The 24,228-nt window shown below is 37.1% G+C and overlaps 1 protein-coding gene across 1 annotated transcript in view; it reads left to right on the top strand.

The window, feature by feature from the left end:
- Positions 1-24,228, top strand: part of EYS (EGF-like photoreceptor maintenance factor) — an 827,426-nt gene that overhangs the window by 343,375 nt on the left and 459,823 nt on the right. The window contains exons 23-27 of the mRNA XM_086745378.1: positions 3,413-3,509; positions 4,235-4,342; positions 5,013-5,158; positions 19,052-19,223; positions 19,731-19,809. Of these exons, the coding sequence (XP_086601504.1) occupies positions 3,413-3,509; positions 4,235-4,342; positions 5,013-5,158; positions 19,052-19,223; positions 19,731-19,809 (602 nt within the window). The remainder of the gene's footprint in view (positions 1-3,412; positions 3,510-4,234; positions 4,343-5,012; positions 5,159-19,051; positions 19,224-19,730; positions 19,810-24,228) is intronic.

Here is a 24,228-nt window from a genome sequence, read left to right as displayed (position 1 = left end):
GTAAAAATTGCATCTATACATTCATTGTAGTTTAAGTATCCCAGAAGATCACAGCTATGTGTGGCAGCAGATATAACTTATACAATGTAACCTAATGTATTACATTATCCTTTAAATTGTCCTTAACTATCATGTAAAATACAAGAATCACTTAAGTCGATACACGTTAGACGCATGAGGTATCTCCTAGTACTATGTAAATAAACTGCTAAGGTAATTCTTTCCTTAAAGCATAGATTGCTTATTTCATAATGTAGTAGACAGCCAGTAGAATTTTGTGATGAAAATGATATTTTTCTCCATTTGTAGGAATAATAGATATGGTAGCCTGCCTGCTGTATGTTTACTTACGTCTTTTCAAAGTAGCTGTATTTTGCTATGGGCTGGAAAAATGTGTAATATGCAATCAAAAATGTGTCTGAATGATACTTTATTTATTCTCTTCAGTACTATTTACTTCAAAAAGACTATGAAACGTCCATAACCAAGTGGGGACGACAGGTAGAAGCAGAATGATTAATGCCCTTCATTTTCCTTTTTATATATTTTAATCTGACGACTGTGGTTTGGTTGTTTTTTTTTAAAGATACTAGCTCAAATGTTATATAGTATCACAAAAGGATAAGAAGCTATTCTATATAAGTTCTATTAGTATTTTTTAAAGTTTTACTTTGTGTTAGCTTCGCACTCTTTTCTGATTACCTTATAAAACTAAAATCTGTCTGTATATCTTTGAGGTATTTATAATATTAAACAGGTTTACTTTTTCTTTCATGTACTTTTTCTTTCTTTCAGTGAAGTCTCATTTCCCCTCCCCGTTGAGATAGCCTTCTACTCTGTAACAAAATTTAGGTTCAGAAATGTCAAACATTACAAACAGATTAGAAGTCAGAGATTAGGAAGTTGGCTACAAATGGCCTTGTGGTCCTGGTCTCTTATATTCAGTATGCTCTCCAATTTCTTAATCAAACTGGAGTTAGAGAAACATGTTACCATCTTTTCTGGTCTTATTCAGTGGCACTTGGGTGGCATGTATTAAAAGAACAACTCCTGATCATTTTGTGTGTGTGTGTCAGTGACTACTGCCACATTTGATGTAACCAGGTCTAGTACTGAACATTGAACTAGCATACCACAGCCCAAGTTATAGTCCTTTTACCTTTCTTTTTTTTTTTGTAATCAAGCTTCAGGGAAATATAGATGAAGGCTCAAGTTGCAGTATTAAGATACAGAATACACATGCAACAGATAAAGTATTTGGATAATTTGCTCTGGTTCTGGCACATTTGCAAATAAACCGTTCAGAATATAACAAGGTTGCCTATGCTGAGGGAACTACTTCAAAGCAGTACACTGGGACAGAGAATTAATGTCCCCTACTATGGCAATTCTTCTACAAAGTTTTTGTGAAGCATCATACAAATAGGAAATAAGTGAGGGTATCATTTCATTCTCAAAATATTTCTGGAAAAAAAAAGAATAACATAATGAAAGTATAAGCGGTTATAATTGAAGGGTTAGTTTGAGATACATTCCAGGGTTTATTTTCCAATTTTGTGGCAGACACTGCTGTGAAACCTTCAGCAAATATTCAGGACTTGTTTTAGTCAGGTCTAGCCAGGAAAGTTGTTGAACAGAAAAAAATCCTGACAAGAAGAAAATACCAAATGCTTTATGTGGGCTGATCATACATTGAGTGCCAGCAGAGATTTCTCTCTACAGCTTTCCCTACAACTCTGACCAAGCCACTTAATTTTTCCAGTAATGATTTTCTCTAGATAAAAGTAAGCTGTAGTATCCTTACTGTGATCTTTCATAATTTCACCACTTTCATGAAGTACTTTGAAACCCACAAGTACCTAATATAACACTAAAAGTCATTACTATCCTTGTTTCAGTATTTAAATTAATAGAGAATTCAGTAAAGCCTTCATCATATTTATAATAATATACACTGAATTTCAATGGCTATTTTTGTAGTTGTTTTAATTTAATTTTTTTTTATCTAAATGATGTTCAAAAGCACTTCAATGAACATCATAAACACTGCTTAGTCTGCTATCAGGGATCATGTGTATTATAGTCGCTACAGTGAAAATTTTTGTTCATTGTAATGGTTTAATTACTACTTCAGTTGAAACGTACATATTCAATTTGTGCAAAATTGAACTAAGTAGCTATAGTTTATCCACTGTATATAATTTTAACACAGCTATGTATTTAGCATAACATTTATTTATGTGACCGTTGTAAGGTATAGCATGCTGCAAAACTAGGAGAGGCTCTGAGCAGCCTGATCTAGTCGGGGATGTCCCTGCTCCTTGCAGGGGGATTGGACTAGATGACTTTTGAAGATCCCTTCCAACTCTAACCATTCTATGATTCTATGATTCTATTATATCACTGAAAAATTTCTTATTTATCTTTAGCAAATGTCTGGGATATTTACACAGGTAAATGAAATGTATTGTGTAAGTAATGTACTCCGCACATAAGACCTTGATCACATTTTTTCGTCATTTAAATATTAAAAGTAGTCACATGGTTTTTCTCATCTGCTGACTGCCTTGAATAAATGTGGTCTCTCTGACTTCCATTATTTTCTGTAATATATTACTTATTGAATTAGCTTTTAGTTTCTGATATTGTCCCACTCTCTTCAAGAAAGCCTTTTCAGTCCTTTAAAATGGGTTGCATTTCCCCAGTATGGAGCCAAGTGCTCCATCCAAATCTGTTCTCTCAAGTTCATTAAAGTATGTTAAGACTTCTTATACTCTCCAGAAATGAACTCTTTGAAGCTAAGGAACAAAAATAATTGGAGGAAGTTCTTTTAGGATTGCATCCACTTGTTGCCCCTGATCTTAGAGTCAGAGAGCAGTGAGAGCTGGCTGATCCAGAAGCAAAGGTAAGCCAGGAGTCTTAACAAGGCTGCCAGGGCAGGGACCTCACTGTCAAGGATCCTGTCTGACAGTATCTGAATGAGGCAAGCAGGGCTAATGATAGTGTCCAGGATCAGCATAACATGCCAGGTCACCAGTCAAGGCTACAGAGAATGGGCAGGTCCAGGGTCAAGCCAGTCTGGCCAGGGAGCTAGTCTGAAGGCCAAAGTCAGCAACCAGATAAAAGGGTATGTGGCTAGGCATATGCGTGGCTGCAACACAGGTCAATCAGACACCAAGTGCAAAGAGCCTCTGCTTAGATGCTCCCAAGAGAAGGGATAGTCACCACTGATCCTTCTCTTAGCTCTTTCTTGAACAACTTCAAGGGCAGCTGAGGTTTCTAAGGCCTGCCAGTTGCATTGTCTAAATCGGTCCTGAGCTCAGACAGCCAAACCTCTCAGAGTATTGGTGACCCTTATATTCACATTACGTAGTAGAATTCACTCATTCACTCAATATAATCTGTGTTTCAGGATTTGAAGGCACTTACTGTGAGGTTAACAGTGATGAGTGCATCTCTGATCCATGCCAGAATGAAGGTCTCTGTGTGGATGGGGTTAACCATTACAGGTGAGGAAAACTGTTTGAAAGACGGATACTCAGTATAGTACATGGATGTTTATAATCTAGCTATTCTTTTGGTACTTTGCCTGTATTGTATTTGCTGTCCTTCAGTGATGTAATCTGTCTTTTTTTTTGTGATATGTTTGACACTGTTACATTAAACTCTTAATCTTTTTCTGGTAAAAAAGACGTACATGTACACCATACATGTGGACCCAAGAATCTATTGTAGGGCTAATTAAAATCTTAAAAATCTAGTAAAAATATAGCCAACAGTTGTTATTAGTCCATTTACAGTAATACTAATGGGATGAGTTGAAATTAATAGAAAACATTTTCATGAACAATGTAGTTATGATTGTTATATAAGAAATCTTGCCATTATCTAGCTGTTCTCTCTCTTGTTAAGCATGAGAGGCAGCAGTGAGTTGTCTCCAGGGCAGGTGTCAAAACAAGTGAAAACCAGCTCAGGCCAAGGCAAGTTCAGAGCCCTTGCACAGTGAGGTCAGCACAGAGCCTGTGGGCTTCAACTTACAGTGTCAAAATTCTTATTTCCCGGGCTGCAGTGACTGTACTTGTGAAGCTTATTAAAGTACAGTATATTGTAATGATCAGAAAAAAAAAATATAATTTTAGAACTACCTAATTTGTACCCCTCAAAATCTGCTCCATTTTTCTGGAATCTTTTTATATTAAACTAAAAAGTAATATAGTGACGTCCTTTTCGCTAGGTGCTCATGCCAACATGGCTTTACTGGGACGCTATGTGAAGTGGAGATTAATGAATGCTTATCAAGACCCTGCAAAAACAATGGAACTTGCCTGGATCTCGTAAACAGGTTAGTTACTACTACATGAAAAGGAATTTCTTGATTTACTTATATATAAAATCTGCTTGCTGCTGTGAGGTTTGAATAGGACCTTCAACATATGACAAGGATTTTGTGTACGATGAGGTAGGCAAATGATACTGACACAGCTGTTTGTTTCTTGTATGGCCTGAGAGGAAAATAGAAGAGAAACTGTCTTCAGCACAACTTCTTTTCCTCTTCACATTTTTTTTTTGTTTTTAAAATTTAGAATAAGAGTGAAATAGAGGAAAAATGATATTCAGTTAGATTTCCACATCTCTTTTCAGCTCCCAACAATGACTTTTTTTAATGCAAATATTTACTAAAAGTTAAGTGTAAGCAAGAGAAAAACTTGTATCTTGTGTTTGTTCTGCAACACTCTACAAGAGCTTTGTGTCAAAAGAGCATTAGCCCTTAAGTCATTCCTTATACCTTCAGATAAAACTATTGTGCACAATTTTTCTACTAACTTAAAAAAGACTGAATCACTCTACTTGCTGCAGAAACATGAAAGTAAGAAAAGTTTCTTTAATTATTTTCATGTGATTGATAATTAGGGACACCAGCTTGACATCAGGTCATACATATAGCTTCAGAATATTGGAATAGGTCAAATTGTTTGCTTCTGTTGACTTACCCGATTTGCCCTTTTCTGAAGATTCATCTGTAGTTGTGCGCCTGGATACTATGGGTCTCTGTGTGAGATGGATGTAAATGAGTGTGAAACTTTGCCTTGCTTGCATGGAGGAAGCTGCATCAACAGGCTTGGAGGCTATCGGTGTTTCTGTCCCCCTGGATTCACAGGTATGGTGCACTCTCTACCACAGAGGAGAAGGATGTTTCACAGGTTTTACATGTTTTTAGTTTTATATCAATAGCCTCAACTAAATCAAGGAAGAGTACATAGGATCATCTCCTTATTGGAGGATGAATCAATATTAATACAAAGAGACCTTTAATCAAATTCTTGCGAAGTAGCTCAAGATGTTATTTATATTGAAGTTTGATTTATGTTTTCTTTGGTCACTCATACATTCAGCTGAAACACATTAAGAGAGATTGTATAGTGCAAAGAAAATCAATGCAGCCAAGAAAAAAAGTATTACTATAGATAAAGAGCAAATTTTACAGATATTATAAAATACTACCTTGTCATTTGAATTTGCACAGAATCATCGTAACAGTTTGACTTTGCTGACACTGTTGCCTTTAGTGTTAATCTTTACATTTTTACAGAACTAATGACAAAACACTTAATAGGTAGAGATGTAGTAAAATTTCTCTAAAATGATGTTGACTTTTATTTGAATTCTTTGCATGCTGCAAAACAAGTAGTTCATACTTAATATTTTGATACATACAGCTTAAGCAACCTGAAAACACATGGCGTCATGTGACTCCATTTGCAGAAATGTTTTTAGCTCTCTGCCTCAGGCTGTATCTTTTCTGCATTTCTTCTGTAGAAAACGTTTTTTCCTACCCATTCCAGCCTGTGATGAATACAGCATAATTAATAAGATTAGAAAGGACATAATTCACAACCACTGAACTGAGAAGAATGTAATTCTCCACGGAGCAAACAACAAGTACAGTACTGGGAATATCTGTATAGCTGTATACCCTTCTTCAATTCACCACAAACTTTAGTCCATGTATCACTTGTGCGGTGTTCTTCTCAATTATCCTTGCAATTTCAGCAAAAATTGGAAAAAAAAATATCATTCTTTTGCCTAAAACTTTTAACACTTCCCAATTCCCCCAGTATTTTCCTTAGAAGGGCTGTGTTCTGAATAGTACATCTTGGGTATCACAGAAACTTTGGTTCATTAGGTAGTGGTACTATAGATTTATAATTTTGACTAATAAATGTTAAAACAGTTGTCTTCACCTTTATGTATATGTTTCTGTAAGAATTCCCAGTTGCACTCATGAAAGATAAGACAACTGTATCTGAAGGGCTTATTAGGCTTTTAATTTGAAAAGAAACAAGCAATCTGCAGGTGTGCTTTCCTTTTATGATTCTTCATTATTTACTAAGCAGTTTGACTTGAGTTTTTTACCCTAACACTTTTAACCAACAAGGATAGGATTTTGTCTTTTGTTGGGGTTTTTTTGTGAGGTTTTTTTTTAATCAGCTGTAGTAGTTGTTTACTTTTACAAGTAGTTACTTAATGGTACAAATTTTTAAAATGTATTTACAAGAAAAGTCGTTTACTACTTAGTGTTAGTAACAATGGTGATGTGATATCCAGGTGTGTATCAAACACTGAAACATTGCTCAAAAATTAGTGATAGACTGCCCATCACTTAATTGTAATCATTGATTTCCCCCTCCACCATTAAGTGACACTGTCTGGATATCCCCTATGCAGTGTACCGATTAGATTAAGTCTAAAGGAATAATTCATCCAATACGAAGCATTTGGGACAGCAGTTGAACTAAGGCTTTAAAATGAAGTTGCAGTGTTAACAGGCCCATAAGTGAGTGAAAGTAATTTGATTTCAAAGCAAGATCTTTTCAGAGCAAGACATTGCTGTTCTGGATTATGAAGCAAAAAGAGAGTGTGTAAAGTGTATGTCTCTCTGGCAAACACACAGAATTGTGAAGTAGTTCTCTGACAGTTTGAGGTTTTAGAAACTTTTTCTAGCAATAACAATTCAGCTATTGCTAATAGCTGATTTTTCAGATTTTATTTAACTTTTTTCTTTTGTTTTATGTTACCTACATGACCAAGCTTTGGAATTATAAATAGTGAAAGAAAATACTTTGAAACTTCAAAATATCTTATTTAAGGTACTGAATTTATAACAGTATAACAAAAGTAATTTATTTAACTCTTTGAAAGATAGGTGTATTTCCACTTCCATCTTCAGTAATTACATAAATTTAGAAACAGCAGGTTTTTTTTTTTTGTCAAGGACATGGGGCCTTTAAAGATACATAACAGCATGTGTTGATTTACATGATGGTTTGAATTTCAAAACTGTTTTATGCACTGTAACAATTGTCTATAATTGTGTTACAGATTTATAAATTTGAATGGAACTGGAAACAAATGCAGTAGATTAAATGGGTTAGGTCAAATTATGTTACTGTATTTCAATTTATTTATAAAAACTTATTTTAAAAGTACTAACTTTCATCAGAAATTTTGGTTGTTTTTTTCTGGTCATTGTAATTTAGTGTGTTGGAGAAGGCAGTCTTTAGACACTGATCTCTGCTCTGTAAGCTCTAAAATTTTGCAGCTAATCTATCTCTTAAAATTTTAAATTTTTGACAAATTTATCTTATTTTGGATTTATTTTACTTTGTTCATAATTTTATTTAATTTTAAATAGATGTTTAACAAAAATACATTACAAATAATCTATTAACTGTTAAAATACAACTTTTTCTCAACACTGCTTAGATAAAATCTACTGTTTTACAGCTCAGGTAGACTCTTACAGAAAGTGATCACAGTTCAGATGACAAATGCACAGATATATCCTTTATGTCAAGATGTAATTGGCAGCAACAATGGTCTTCTTAAACCCTAGATATCATTAATAAACCCTGGTTAAAGTCCTCACCACAGATATTTCAGAAAATAAAACTAAGTGATCTGAGCATTCAAGAAGCTATTTTTTCTCTGGCCCAAAGTAAGGAATAAAATTACTTAATAAAACATTGCTATATTAGAAAGAGAAGAAAAGTAAAAAAAAGGACAAAAGGATAATACCATATAATCAACTAATCCATTTCAAAACTACATAGTTCCTTTCCTCAATGGGTTTGTTTTTTTTTTTTTTTTTTTTTTGCAAAATACCTTCTAGAGATGACTGCATCCCCTCTTCTGCCTTAGCCTTCTGCATATGTTTAGTTGTCCTCAGTCACACTGTGTTTGCAAGGCCACATCAATGCTGCAGATGACCCAGTGACATGAACTTTCCATCCCCAGCTTAATATCTCTTGGTTTTGCAATTGCTCTGGCTGGCCAGTGTTGCTTGGTAAAACAATCCCACTCAGTTCCACTATGTACTTTTGATGACACAAGATCTGATTATTCCAGGTCTATCAACTGCTACTGTTGTTACTGCTTATTGTTTGTACACTGCTGGTGCCTGAGTGTTAGATGTAACAACATAAAACTGAAAGATGCCTCCTGAGTCACTGAATCTAAAACCTATTTTGTCTAAACGGTCAGCCATTAGTTGGCTGGAGTGATGAATCATAATGGTTATAACATGAATGTTGAATTTGTAATGCAAATATTGTAAAGAAACAAGCGACTCTAAACATTATGCATTGTAATGTACCAAATATGAAACTTAATGTACATAGAGGATAGATATTTTGAGTAAAAAACCATCATGCTTACGTAGTCATCTTTTAGCACTAAGATACCCTTTAAGATATGTCTTAGTCAAGGACCATTTTTCACTGTGTTATTCCAGAATCCTTTGATTTCATAAATGTTATTATAAGTATGGGAAATTTGCTCATAATCTCAGGAAACTGAAGGAGAATCAAAGGCTGTGTCAGATTTAATTTTGGTTGGTAGTTTACTAAACCCTTATTAGAGAATCTGAAGATACAGTGCAAACAAGTACTGTTTTGTACTCTTACAAGTGTTTTGTGGAATTATAAATTAAATGGAACAATCAACAACTTAAAATTAAAAACAAAATAGGAAATATAATCAACACTATAGCTATGACTTCATTTTCATAAATCAATGTGATATCACATTCTGAATGTCCACTGGTACACAATTATGTACAGAATAAAACAAGAAAAAATACATATATATATATATTTAACTGAATGATACATTTAAAAACTTAATTAAAACACTAATATTACTTTCTCATCAGCTGTGCAATATAACATCTTAAAAGGAATAAGAAATTAAGCATAATGTGTTTTGGTCATGTACCCTGAAGGTAATTTTCATGATGGAGGTGTTAATCACTTCTTCTTTACAAATCTTACCATCTGAACAACCTTACGTCAAAGTGTAATCCAGATGATGCAGACATGCCTCAAGTGAAATACTTTTCATGCTAATGAAAAATTTCTTTTATATTAAAGTATAAACTGTAAGTGTCTGGGTCACCAAGTCTGCTGTAAAAGGGGTTTAATAAGAATACAAGTTTTTTGACTGTAGAATTTTGTTTGATAATTCCTAATTGCTTAATTTGAAAGCATTCTAGGTTTACCAAGTCATTACTGCCTTCATTGACAGACTGTGTAATTCTTAAGTCTTTATTTTCTGATTTTCTTTGACGTTAACTAAATAATTCTAAGATCTCTTGCAAAGACTAAAGGTTTTTTTTCCTAAAATGTGTTGGGTTGATCTTGGCCAGCTGCCAGATGTGCACCCAGCCAATCTCTCAGTCCCCCTCATCAACAGGACAGTAGAGGAAAATAAAGATAAAAAAAACTTGTGGGTCAAGATAAAGACAAGGAGATCACTTACCACTTATACGACAGGCAAAACAGATTTGACGTGGGGAAAATTAATATATTTTATTGCCAATTAAATTAGATTTTTTGATTATAAGAAACAAAGACAAAATAAAGCAACACTCTCCCCCCTTGCCCCTCAGCCCCTTCGCTAGCTCAGCTTCTTTCCCAGCTTCTCTATCTCCCTGTCCTGAGCAGCAAAGGGAGATGTGGAATGGGAGGTTGTAGTCAATCCATAATAGGTCTTCTCTGCTACTCCCTCCTCCTCAGTTTTCTCCTGCTCCTGTGCAGGTCTTCTCCCCAGACTGTAGTCCTTCAAGATATACCTGCTTCAGCACGGGCTCTCCACAGACCACAGTTCCTTCAGGAAATGATCACCTGCTCTGGCACGAGGTCATTCATGAGCTACAGTGTGGATATCTGCTTGCGTCGGGAGTGCTTTCCACAGGCTATCAGTGAATACCTGCCCCACCATGGTCTCCTCCATGGGCTGCAGGGAAATTTCTGCTCTGGCACTTGGAGCACCTGCTCTCCCTCCTACTCTGACCTTGGTGCTCACAGAATTGTTTCTCACTTCCTTCCTCCTCACTCTGCCTGTGCAGTGTTTTACGCTTTCTTAAATCCTTTTCCACAGAGGCACCACCATCTTGGCTGAGGGGCTCAGCTGTATCTTACAGTGAGTCCATCTGAGCCAACTGGAACTGTGTCCGGCATGAGGCAGCCCCTGCTCCCTTCTCACAGAAGCTGCTTTGCAGCTCCCCTCTAGCCCCATCCCCACCAGCACCTTGACACTTCCATCCAATACTCAAGATTTCAGTGGCTACAATAGGATGCATATTAAACTGAGGTATATAAATTCAAAATTCTGATTCAGACTGACAATTATAGGACATTTGATCCAAAAGATCCCTAAAAATAACTAAGTTACGTGAAATCATTTTTTGCTGTGAAGATTCAGTCATAGTTTCTGCAGAGCAGTAATTATTCCTTAATTCTAAATATCTATTCTTTTACTCTCAAATCTACCCTTACAGTCTTATCTTCTGTGTGAGATCATTACAAACTGAGATTTGGAAGTGACTAAGGGTGCACTTAAGTTGTACATTAAACCAAGTCAAAAGCTTCTCTTAAATAACTCATCTTGTATTTTATCTTTAATGCCAACTCTGAGCCCCAGCCTTCCTTATCCTAGACCTCAGGACCTGTTGTTCATCTTGTCTGTACAACAATGAAAACTCTGCTCTGCTTTTTATACAGTAGGTTGACCGAACAAAAAAGTCCCGCAAGATCTAATCAATGAAAAGGGAGAGAAGTTTTCTTTATCTTTTTGACCTTTTCAGAGACTTCTGCAGCTTTGTACTGCCAGCCGACTGACAGTGATTGCGTCTGCACTCCTCAAACCTCTATCTATATTCCTTGCTATTGATATCCAGAGGAAGAACAACTACACTACTAACTGAAGTGACTATTTATTTAGAATCAGAGGGGAGGAATCTCATGGGATGGTCCTTGAGATGCAGCTTATGTATCAAGAGAGGCCAAAACTGACTGGCATGCCAAGAACAAATTTAACATGAATAGTGCAGAATTGCATTTTTGTACTAAAAGTGAAGGTAGTAGTGTCTGTCTTTTAGTTTAATGATTAGAACTTTCACATAAGTTTTGGGAATTTTAAGTTCAGTGAACACATCATCACAAAGGGGCAAATGTCCATGTGCAATGTACTTTGTGCATTTTACGGAGAAGTGCTATGTCCATGCTATAAGTTAGGCTGATTTTTAAGAAAAGGAGGGGGCACTTTTGCTGTACTTGCTGAGCTTCAACACTTTTCAGCAAAGATTTCCTGGGCCAGAAAAAACAGAAAACAGTAAGGTGTAACCTCATTGAGTATTTGGCTTGAAGTGCTAAGTCTAGACTGCTATTCCCTCTCCTGAGAGCCAAGGTCAGGACATAAACATTCTTTTCCTCTCAGTGTGACTTACTAACTAGAGCCTTAAGACATACTTTAACCAATTAAATCTTAGTCTGGTAGCATCTTTGTTCGAACTGCTGCTCATCCTTGTTCAAGGAAGGGAGTGGTCAAGAAAGCATGGCAGATGGCCAGCAAGAATGAATAGGAAACACCTGACTGACCTCAGATGCAGAAAAGAAGCATATGTTTGGTGGAAGAAACAGGAATGAGCTCCTTAGAAAGAATATGAAGCCAGTGCCTAGGAATGCAGAGTTGAAATTAGGAAAGGAAATCTCAGCTAGGGCAGAGAAGAGAGCAGTATGTACAAAGCCACAAGAAGGCCTTCTATATGTACATTGGTAGCTAAAGGAAGGCAAATTAAAAAAGTGGATTGGTGAGGAGGCATTGAGGGTACTCCTCTTCTGACAAGCCTCCTGGTATAGTATGATCCATTAACCACAACACTCTTAGCCCAGAAAGCCAGGCAGCTTTTTAACCATCCAGTTGTCCACCCTTCCAGACTCTAATATCCTATGATTCTATGATTTTATGACATCCATTGCTGTCTCCTCTTCCGTAAACCTAGTAATTTAATCATAAAAGGCAATCAGATTGTTCAGACATGATTTTCCCTTGATAAACCGGTAGAATTATAAAATAGTTTGGGTTGGAAGGGACCTTTAAAGGTCATCTAGTCCAACCCCCTGCAAGGAGCAGGGACATCATGACTGGGAGAGAGGGAACATAACCCCCATTTTTAAAAAGGGGAACATAACTCCCATTTTTAAAAAGGGGAACAAGGAGGACCCGGGCAACTACAAGCCGGTCAGCCTCACCTCTGTGCCTGGAAAGGTCATGGAGCAGATTCTCCTGGAAGCCATTCTAAGGCACATGGAGAGCAAGGAGGTGGTTGGTGACAGCCAACATGGCTTCACCAAGGGCAGATTGTGCCTGACCAATTTGGTGGCCTTCTATGACGGGGTGACAGCATCGGTGGACAAGGGATGAGCAACGGATATCATCTACCTGGACTTGTGCAAAGCTTTTGACACTGTCCTGCATGACATCCTTCTCTCTAAACTAGAGAGGCATGGGCTTGATGGACGGACCACTCGGTGGATAAGGAGTTGGCTGGATGGCCGTACTCAGAGAGTGGTGGTCAACGGCTCAATGTCCATGTGGAGACCGGTCACAAGTGGCGTCCCTCAGGGGTCCGTGTTCAACATCTTTGTTGGTGACGTGAACAGTGGGATAGAGTGCACCCTCAGCAAGTTCACCAACGACACCGAGTTGTGTGGTGCCGTTGACACGCTGGAAGGGAGGGATGCCATCCAGAGGGACCTTGACAGGCTGGAGAGGTGGGCCCGTGCCAACCTCATGAAGTTCAACCAGGCCAAGTGCAAGGTCCTGCACCTGGGTCATGACAATCCCAGGCACAAATACAGGCTGGGCAGAGAATGGATTGAGAGCAGCCCTGAGGAGAAGGACTTGGGAGTGCTGGTGGATGAGAAGCTTAACATGAGCAGGCAATGCGCCCTTGCGGCCCAGAAGGCCAACCGCATCCTGGGCTGCATTAAGAGGAGCATGGCCAGCAGGTCGAGGGAGGTGATTCTCCCCCTCTACTCTGCCCTGGTGAGACCCCACCTGGAGTACTGTGTCCAGTTCTGGAGCCCCCAACACAAGAAGGACATGGACCATTTGGAGAAGGTCCAGAATAGGGCCACAAAGATGATAAGAGGGCTGGAGCACCTCTCCTATGAGGACAGGCTGAGAGAGTTGGGGCTGTTCAGCCTGGAGAAGAGAAGGCTCCAAGGAGACCTTATGGCAGCCTTCCAGTACCTCAAGGGGGCCTACAAGAAAGATGGGGAGAGGCTGTTCAGTAGGGCCTGTTGCGATAGGACAAGGGATAATGGTTTTAAAATAGAGGGAGGTAGATTTAGATTGGATATTAGGAAAAATTTTTTTACAATGAGGGTTGTAGAACACTGGAACAGGTTGCCCAGAGAGGTGGTGGAAGCCCCATCCCTGGAAACATTCAAGGCCAGGTTGGATGAGGCTCTGAGCAACCTGATGTAGTTGAAGAAGTCTCTACTCCTTGCAGGGGAATTGGACTAGATGACCTCTGAAGGTCCCTTCCAACTCTAACCATTCTATGATTCTATGATCTTCATGTAGATCAGGTTGCTCAGAGCCCCATCCAACCTGGCTTTGAATGGGGTATCCACCACCTCTCTGGGCAACCTGTTCCAGTGTTCTACCACCCTCATTGTGGTGGTAGAACAAAAAATTTTTTTTTCCTTATATCTATTCCCTCTTTTAGTTTAAAACCATCACCCCTTGTCCTATCACAATAGGCCTTGCTAAAAATTTTGGTTCCTGTATTTCAGATATAGCTGGAGATAAAAGACTCTGTGACACCAAGCATTCCCTTAAGAAATTATTGCCTTGAAGGGTGATGTACAGGATTGCACAGTATTTGGACAGAAATAAAGGAAAACTACTGTAAATGTTCTTGATGATCTCTAAGGAGTGGGAGAACTGAGGATGAGAAGAGCAACTTTATTTAAGGAAACATTATTTCAGGATTCATGCTGGTAATCCAAAAGCTCCACAAAAAAAAAAAAAAGAAATTTTAGATTTAGAAAATGTGGAGCAAGCTACATTACATGGATAACGATGTTTACAGCTGATGCTAGTCATAGGTTTAATTTCCTCTAGTTGTAGTCCTCTAAAAACTAGGCAAGTAGTCCAGATTACTAGTTTTATTTCCTTGTGCAGTCATTGCCACCACTAGGACATTCAAGGTAAGTGGTGTCCATGACATGATATAGGTCATTCTTTGAAGCCACTTCACTCTTGATCCATTTTAAAGGAAGTTTAGACATCTATCTTAACCTAACTGCTTAATCTTACAATAGTTAAAAAAGATGAGGCATGTTACACTCTGACTTCCCTAACACAATATTATCTGAATTCTGCTCTCTTCACTGGCACATAGGAGCTGAGGAATGGGCAGATACATTCTACCCACTGTAATTTCCACAAAATTGTGTACTTGTAGAAAACAAATTTTACAAGTTTTTAATCTTGCATAAGCGTACTCTGTCCAGAATATTGAAAATCGTTACTTTTTCAATTGTCCAAGAGGAGGTATGCAGGCCGTTACATATGTATGACTAGTTCTAATTCGGCACTTTGATCAGAATTTTAGTAAATTCATTACTCTTTTTTTTTTCCTAAATCAACCAAACAAATGTGTGGGTGTTTCAATGGAAGTAACCTATTAATTTTGTTTTCTTTTAATAGCTGTTGGATATTTGATTGGTATTCTATCACATTTTACTGACATGCTTTCTTTTATTATGACTATTAACTATATTAAGTCATGTCTAGTTTAGGTCTTCAGGTTACAGAAAAGGAAAATCTTTTTATATAATGTACATTTTGAATATTTCTCCACAGTTTGGTAATTCTGAATTTTTTAAAAGAAATACTGTAACAATTCCCATTTTTAAAACTCTCCAAGGTTATAGTTGTAATTTATTTTTTAAATAGGAATGAAAGGAAGATAGAAAGTGTTTTTTCCCAATACATCTTATCCTTTGAATGTAATTTTTGTAATAATCTATTGACACATTAAATCTATACTCTGAGTCTCCTTTTCCCACAATCAAGTAATGGATTTTTCACTGCATTACCATCACATTCATTGACCTGTTCAGGCAAAAATTTATGTCATGGCTTTGAGGTAGTAGATCAATGTAGCATAAATAAGAGTAGGTCAGGAATGTAGGACAGAATCTATTTAATTACAAGATGTTAATAATCTAAAGGAACTATAATTTTTCCTTTATCAGTAGATTAGGTAATAGTGGAAGCACATGTGAATATGGAATAATTATCAGTGAATACTTTAACCCTTAATCTGTCTTTCAGAATCAATATATCAGTATGTGTCAACCTCTTCAAATGAAAGACTGTAGCCATTGTGATATCTCAGCGAAGCTTCTAATGGGTTGATTATAGTCAAGTCAAATTTCATTAGGTGATTTTGGAATAGATCACTGGTGTATTGCTGAACTAATACTTAAATATTTTACTAGAAATGAACTATTTTGAATAGGTAATGTAATTTGATTTTGGGTTTGTTTCCTTTAGTGGATGTATTACACTTGTGCGGAGGATAAACAGCAGCAGTGAAAGGTAGCAGTAGGATGAATGACATTGGATTATTTAGAAAGCAAGCTATCTTTAAAAATTAAGAAAAATTGAACAGAGCTGTTCTAGCATTTACTTTCTTCAGGATCAGAAATATCTGCCTTAAAAATTCATAAAACACTAAAACTGTTTTTATTAGTATTGTTTTCACTTATATCTCATAAAAAAAAATTACTACATTTGAACTCAGAACCTTTAATGCTTAAAATACAGACTTGCACCTCCTAATTAACATGCATGGTTAACTAGGAAAGTGAGTTTTTAAAAGCAAGTCATATTGTTTTAATAGGAGTGCATAATACAAAAACCAGCAGCAGTCTGTATACTTTAATACCATCCATTTCATTAATATGTCCTCTCACTAATTTGGTAAGTTTACATTAGTAAGATTCCTTAGGAGAAAAGACTTTTTTGTTTGCATGGAAAGCTAATACCATTTTTAATCACTGGCATTGGAAAGATAGGAATGAAAGCATGATTGAGTGAAAATACAGCTGGTTATGAGAACACAGATTGGAATTACTCATTTATCAAAAACCTCATAATCTTGGGACTGTCACATTTTAAAAATCATAGTCTTTGCTAAATAGACCAAGAAAATAAAAAGATCTACAAAATTATTAATTGACCTTGTTTTTTGTAATGGTGTAGAATAGAAATACAGTGTTACAGAGATGTCCTCATCATTCAGATACAAGAAAAATAACTTTTACAGTTGCAAGTAAAGTGAACTCAAAGTATTTTCTTGTGTAGTACTACCTTCCTGCCAATGCTTTTGAAGCATTCCTTGGTAAAAGCAGATTAAGGATTTTCTTTCCTAATGCTGACTTTCAAGAACTGAGTCTTTGATAGTTGGATTCTATAACAGAACAGATGAACTTGGCTTCTGTGTTCCTGAATTTAGATTTTGGCAATATGTTCACAAAATACCTATTTCTGAAAGTTTTAAGTTCTAACATGTAGTGGTATCAAATAAGACACCAGTGATCCAGAGAGTGTGACACAAAACGAGAGTGTCCAAGGAATGATCAGAGCTGTTTGCTGAATGGGGGATAACCAGGTTTCAGAACTGCTTTCTAATGCGTACCAATATGTAGCTTAGCATAGTGCAAGTACCACTGAACCAAGAGCTGGTCAAATAAAGAATCACACAGCAGCCACTCTCAGCTCATTTTTCTGGGGGTACCTACCAAATCCAGTCTTCTGTCGTGTACTTTCCACTGGAGCATGACATCAGTGCTCTAGAGCTGCTGGAGTTGAGGCCACAGACTTCAAAATAGAATTTGGGATGATGTTTTATCCTCTGACTCAGTTAGTTAGGAGACTGAGAGTGTATTGTGAAAAAGGCTGTTTCCTTAAGTGTATACCATGTTTTTACATACCTAGCATTCATATTAATGTGACTATTACAGTGTTGATCTTCACTAGGTAAAAACATTCCCCATGATCGTGACGTAACTCTGTTTGTAGCATGTTAATAGATTTATTGCAAATGCCTGATTTTTGTCTTTGGCTGTTTATTCACATGTGGACTAGAGAAATGTTAGGGTATCTCTGCTTCTTCCTTGCTATGAATTCGTTCCTTTAAAAAGCTGCCAGTAGTTGGGTGCATAGCAATGATAAAAGGCTATAGGAACTTCTCCTTTATGTACTCTTCACATTTGTGTATAAAATAGCTGGTTTTCAGTTGAGACTGCGATACTTAAGAAAATACCTTATTACAGAAAAGCAATAAATGCTGAACTGATGTAACTTCTGGCTTCTGGACACTTTTCTGCTCCAGAGGAGAACTTTTTGTCTTGAGCATTCTTTTTTTTTCTTCTTCACACCTCACCTGGCCCACACACCTGAAAAATCAGGAGAATGTTCTTATACCCTAGTGTACTTTTTTGGCTGGGATAGAGGAAAATTTCTTCATAGTAGCTTGTATGGTGCTACGTTTTGGATTTGTGCTGAAAACAGTGTTGATAACACATCAGTGTTTTAGCTATTGCTGAGCATGCTTGCAAAGGGTCAAGGCCTTTGCTGCTTCTCACACCACCCCACCAGCGAGTAGGCTGGGGTGCACAAAAAGCTGTGAGAGGACACAGCTGGGACAGCTGACCCCAACTGACTAAAGGGACATCCTGTACCTTATGGCATCATGCTCAGCAATAAAAGCTGTGGGAAGAAGAAGCAAGGGGAGGATGTTCCCAGTGATGATGTTACTTCCCAAGTAACTGCTACCTATAATGGAGCCCTGCTTTGCTGGAGATGGTCCAACACTTGCATGCCAATGGGACGTAGTGAATGAATTCTTTGTTTTACTTTGCTTGTGTGCACAGCTTTTGCTTTACCTATTAAACTGTTTTTATCTCAACCCACAAGTTTTCTCACTTTACCTTTTTGCTTCTCTCCCTCATCCCACTAGAGGGATGAGCAAGTGGCTCTGTGGGGCTTAGCTGCCTACCAGGCCTACAAAGAGACCTACATATGTATTGGCTATCAATTAATGTTCTGTAAAGTACTTTGAGATGTGAGATGGAAGATGTGTGGCACCAATTTGTAGGAAAATTACAAGTAGAAAAGTGTGCCATGATATCTCTCATCATGAACATCTTCAAAAATATTTCAAAGAATTTTACATCTTGCATAATTTATCGAAAGCCTCTGTGTTTTAATTTCATTTTGAGAAAACAAGTATTACAGTTAGCTCACCACCAAGAAATATATAATTTTAATTCTGTATTCCTCTTATAGGAAACCTGTGTGCTATTCATCTTTCTAATAACTGTGTAAAAAAATTCCTCTTGAAATTTCAGTTTCTCCATTTAACTGTTTTGCTTGCAAGTTGACAACAGAGTCTTCTTGCCTTGCCACAATTACAGGTGATATCATTATTATATATTGCAGTATAACCTTTCTTTTCGGCATTTGCAACTGTAGGTAACTCCAGTGGGATATACTTTATTGATTAATAGAATGAACTGTATAAACAATGTATATAAATAAAAGCAATTTATCTGGAATTATTAATAAATAAACTGTAGATTTGCGTTTAGGATCTAAAGCTTTTTTGTATCTTCTGGTTTTGACACAGGTGATAGATGTGAAGTAAATATAGATGAATGTATGTCTGCTCCTTGCCTCAACAATGGAAGTTGCATTGATGACATAAGTTCCTATAAGTGTCACTGTAGGAGAGGTTTCATTGGAACAAACTGCGAGATAAATGTTAATGAATGCTTGCCAGATCCTTGTCTTCATGGAAGGTAGCTATTTTTCTTTAACTAATATAATCTCCAATATATTTAAGATTTAATGATATGGGAAGGTTGATAAATATAGTTTTAATTATGTTCTTAAATAAAGTAAGAGTACAAGCACACTTAAAGATGACAGATGTTGCCTGCTTAAGCTAATGTAATATACTGTTACATTATCTCAGTTTGTCTTTCATTTTTGTTCATTGGCATAAACTAGTTTTCTGTACATGTGGATTAATTAGAGTTTAATATACTTAAAAGTGAATCTTTAGCTATTACATGCCAACAGGTTGAAATGGGAAGACATCTTTTAGTACGACAATCAGTATCCTTATAAAACGCTTCAGTACCCGTAATATACACACTTAAAACCCATTATTAAAACTAATTAAATGTGCCGTAGATTTCAGTAGGCTACATCAGACCACTATGTTGAAATGTATGGAACGATACTACTAGTGCTGAATCTAGAATTATGTAGCATCGTCTGAATAACACTATTTTGTATTTCAGGTGTATAGATCTCATTGACGGATACCAATGCTCTTGTCAACCAGGATGGACCAGCTCAAGATGTGAGATAAATATTAATGTATGTCTTCAAATTTTGTTTTAATTATAGGGGAAAGAGTAATATGCCACTTGAAGCTCGTTTTTGTTTAAGTAACTTCTGAATGGGTCAGTTTATTGAAAATACAGGACACAAATTCAGTTGTTTCAAATACATTCTGAAAAGCTCATTATTTGGTACTTACATGAAACTGCATTAAAAAAGACTACTGAGAAAATGTCTAAAGAACTTTAAAAGTGAAGTGTGAATGATAAATCTGGAAAGCCACAGCAAGCTAAGCAAATGTAGCCTGAAAATAATTTACCCCTCAGTTCAACACGGATGATATAACTACCTCATTTGCATTGTGAGCCTCTTCTGCTGTAGCTTAACTGTATATTTGAATAGTAAACCTCAAAGCGCAATGTTCCACACTGAAAGTAGACATGACTTGTGTTTAAAATTTCAAAATCCAGGTAGAATTCTATTATACAAAATTGTGGCATATAAAATACGCTGCCCACTTCCTCCTCTTAAGTTCAAGAATATTTTTCCATTATCCTGGGGAATGGCAGTGGATAAGAAGGCATCTGTATATGTGAGTCTGGGCCACAAAGATTCCCATGATCAGCAAACCAACTTGTAGGAGGTGACTATATCTGGCATTACAGTGAAAAAGCCCTTACAATGTTGGCCACACTTTGGGGAAAGTGTTGAATTGGTTTAGACTTTCCCAGGCTTTGTGCCAAACAGTTTAATCAGATCTTGGGATATGATCCTTTTAAATGTGTTTGGTCTCGTGAGAAAGTCTGGCATGAGATCTGCCTTTTGGGCTTTCTGGGTTCTAATATTGTGCATCTGAATTGTCAAAAACACATTCTAAAATGTTATCCAAACTTCTTTTTAACTTACATATGTGTGTAGAGACCTTTAATGATTTTTTATATATAGCTAAAAGTACTAGATGACTAAAAGTACCTCATAATACATAAGGGAAGTATGATCTGTAAGTTTTCTGTTGAAAATGCATGACAGTCTCACACAAGGAGTAAATCTAGCTGGAATATTATCTTCCACCTTCCTTTATAGAAAGAAAAAGTCAGAAAATAAGTAATTCAGCTCAACAGAGTGTACCTCATGATATGAGATTGCAAATCTGTATGATTATCAGCTGTTGCCAATGCTAATACAGAATACCCTTGGGTAATATTTTCTCTAGCAACATCCATGATTTACACTTTCCTCCATTTTAAGAGAATAAGAGATTAAATGGCCTGTAGACAACTGCATAAAATCATATTCAAAAGATAACCACATTTCATACTGAGGTGTTTGAAAATGCATTGCTTAGAAATTCGTAGAAAGAAACAATATACGTTTGACAGATAAGTCTGTCAGAATGATGGCTTCATTTTTTTTGATATCCATTTTATTTGCATGCAGTGTGATTCCTAGATTAAACTATGCTGCAGGTGTCATATTTTAAAGGCCCTAACACTGCATTCATCCTACTCAGACATATATCATGCCTATGCAAGTTTCACAGTGATCAACAAGGCTCTCTGACTGTGTAGAGGTGTGCATATCTGGATAATCCTAGTAGGCTCATGTTTCATAATTGCTTTGCTCTACATTAACATCAGCCAGTTCCCTTGTTTAAAAAAATAATCAGGAATTAAGCTAGGTAAATACAGTTCAATATTTTCTTTAGTTGAAAATACATTTATTTGTATTAAGGTTTACGCAGCTGCATTAAGTGTAGGTGCCAAGGTTTTGCTTGAGGGCTGCAGGGTGGCCTCTGTGAGAAGAGACCAGGGGCTGCCGGGTGTTGGATACAGCCCATTCTAATCAGCTCCAGTGGACCTACCCCAAGACACAGCTCAGCCTCTTGCACAAGATGGTGGCACCTCTGTGGAAATATATTTAAGAAAGGGTAAAAAATGCTGCCCAGCAGAGAGAGGAGTGAGGAAAAAAAGTCTGAGAAACAATATAGCAGAAACCAAAGTCAGTGAAGAAAGGACAAGAGGAGGTGCTCTAGGTGGTGGAGCAAAAATTCCCTTGCAAGCCCTGGAGAGAACCATGGTGGAGCCAGTATTTCCCTGTAGTCCGTGGAGAGGACCATGCCAGAGCAGATATCTGCGCTGCAGCCCGTGGAGTGCAGCATGCAGATTTGCCCTGAAGAAATTGCAGCCCATGTAGTGCCGACAGAGGAGTAGGCTCCAGGCAGGACCTGCAGCCCATGGAGAGTAGCCCATGCAGGAGTAGTCTTATGCTGCAGAAAGGACTGCAGCCTGTGGAGGGGACCCATGCTGGAGCAGAGGAAAAGTGTCAGGAGGAAGGACCAGCAGAGAGAAGCGGTTACAAAGTGATCCCATCCCCCCTGCGCTGCTCAGGGACAAAAAAGGAAGTTAGAAGAGTTGGGAATGGAGGAGTGAAGTTGAGCCTGGGAAGAAGTGGGAAGGGAGTGGTTTTAGGTTTTGTCTTTGTTTCCCACTGTCCAGAAATCTATTTCTGATTGACAATAACTGAAGTTAATTTCCCCCAATTCGAGTCTGTTTTGCCTGTGACAGTAAATGGTAAGTGATTTCTTTGTCCTTATGAACCCATGAGCTTTATCATCTTGTTTTCTTACCTTGTGCTGTTGAGGATGGAGAGTGAGAGAGTGGCTGGGTGTCCATTGAACAGCCAGGCAAAGTCAGCAACTAAGCTGATGCAGATAACCAAGGTAAAAAGAAAATATTTTTGTGTATATATATATATAGAATCATAGGATCATTATAGTTGGAAAAGACCTTTAAGATCATCAAGTCCAATCATCAACCCAGCACCGCCATGCCTACTAAACCATGTCCCGAAGTGACATCTGATATATTTCCCTAGATATACTGGGATTTTTTTTTTAATTTTTCATCTTGGATTTTTTCATCCTCTGCATGTGTTGCAATATAGTTTGCAAGAAAATATACTTCAAGACTTTATCAGGTTGTCTAATACTTTTAGGAAAAAAAAATAAGTACTTCATATATTTATAGGTACAGCCTGTAAATTTTGCATATTTAGTATGGAATGTGGATATTGGAACTTCCCTATGTGCTACAGTCTTCATTGCTTTTTCATATATGGATTTAATTGAGAAAGAGTAAGAGAAAAAATACATACACTATATGATTTAGTTGCAATACACATTATTTCCTTTGATATTTGCATATTTTTGAAATGGTAAGATGAATGTATATAACTGAAAATTGATTTTTTCTCTCTAATATAGGTAAACATAGATTGCTAATATGGTCAGTAGTAGTAATTATGCTTAGTAACAGACATTATTTCATACTTATTTTGGCTTTTTTTTCTATGACTAATGAGGAGTCATTGGCTTCTTCCGTGCTCAGCTAAGGCTGTCTCATGCTGTCAAAAAGAGAGCAAAAAACATTTAGAGTTTCAATATGATTTCACAGGAGGATATTCAGCTTGTGATACTTCTGCTTGTATCTGATAGAAAACTCTGATCAAACTGCATCCTAGAATTATTTTGTTTTGCTGATCTTTTCTCTCTGTTTTCATAAAAGACAGAAATAAGGGGGAAATTAGGAAAACCAGCTAGTTTTCTACACAAAGGCACCACAGCTGATGCACATGTGGAGTCAGAGAACAATATTCTACTAGTCCAAGAAAATAAGCAATTATTCACCAGAATTTACCAGATTGCACAAAAGATATGAAAGTTGACAGCCATATAATTGTCTGTGATTTGATTCGGAAGAACAGTAGGATTCAACTTGCCTAACTTGAGGTGTCTTTGTGAAAGCTAGTTGTCTATGCACCTGTTATAGTAAATGAAAATGTGGTGGATATTTAGTGAAATCTGCAGAGCTGTTCAGCTGATTTTGAAATGGACATCTGCGTTTCATTAGTGAGTCTAGACTCCACTGACTGTGATGACTGGGTCTTAACGGGCTATAATAGGTAAGCCAGAGAGTAGAATCCCCTTCCCAGAATTCTCTCTGTATATGTGTAGCATATATGTGTATGGCAAACATCGGTGAATGTACAAAGAGCCTCAGATGAGCTGGGTGCTCTTGTTTATGCCTTTGTGGAACTTCTTCACACTCTTGAATATTTTTACCTATTGCTAACTAGTTTAAAGAGAGGTGAATAAGGTAAGTAGTTTCTTGAAAGAAGCTAAAATGATGTGAACTTCCAAAATATAATGTAGTTTATGGTCAAGATCCACATAGGTAAATCTAAGAGTGGGAGGAGAGGGAGACAGACACTTTATTCTGAAAAGCATAACATCTGTGATTACCCACCCACGGGACAATTTCAGTGTGTGTAACACTTTAGAGACCTGCTGACCCTGAGGTAGTAAGTTTATTTTAAGTAAAAGTAACTGAATTGGAGATTCTGTTAAATGGAGAAGTAATAGAAAAAGGGAGAATGGAAACTGGAGAAGTAGAGAAA

The sequence above is a fragment of the Chlamydotis macqueenii genome, chromosome 3, assembly GCF_036417535.1.
Source record: "Chlamydotis macqueenii isolate bChlMac1 chromosome 3, bChlMac1.mat, whole genome shotgun sequence".
Lineage (NCBI taxonomy): Eukaryota > Metazoa > Chordata > Aves > Otidiformes > Otididae > Chlamydotis > Chlamydotis macqueenii.
The sequence above is the reverse complement of the archived record's forward strand: the minus strand, read 5'-3'. Positions and strand labels throughout refer to the sequence as shown.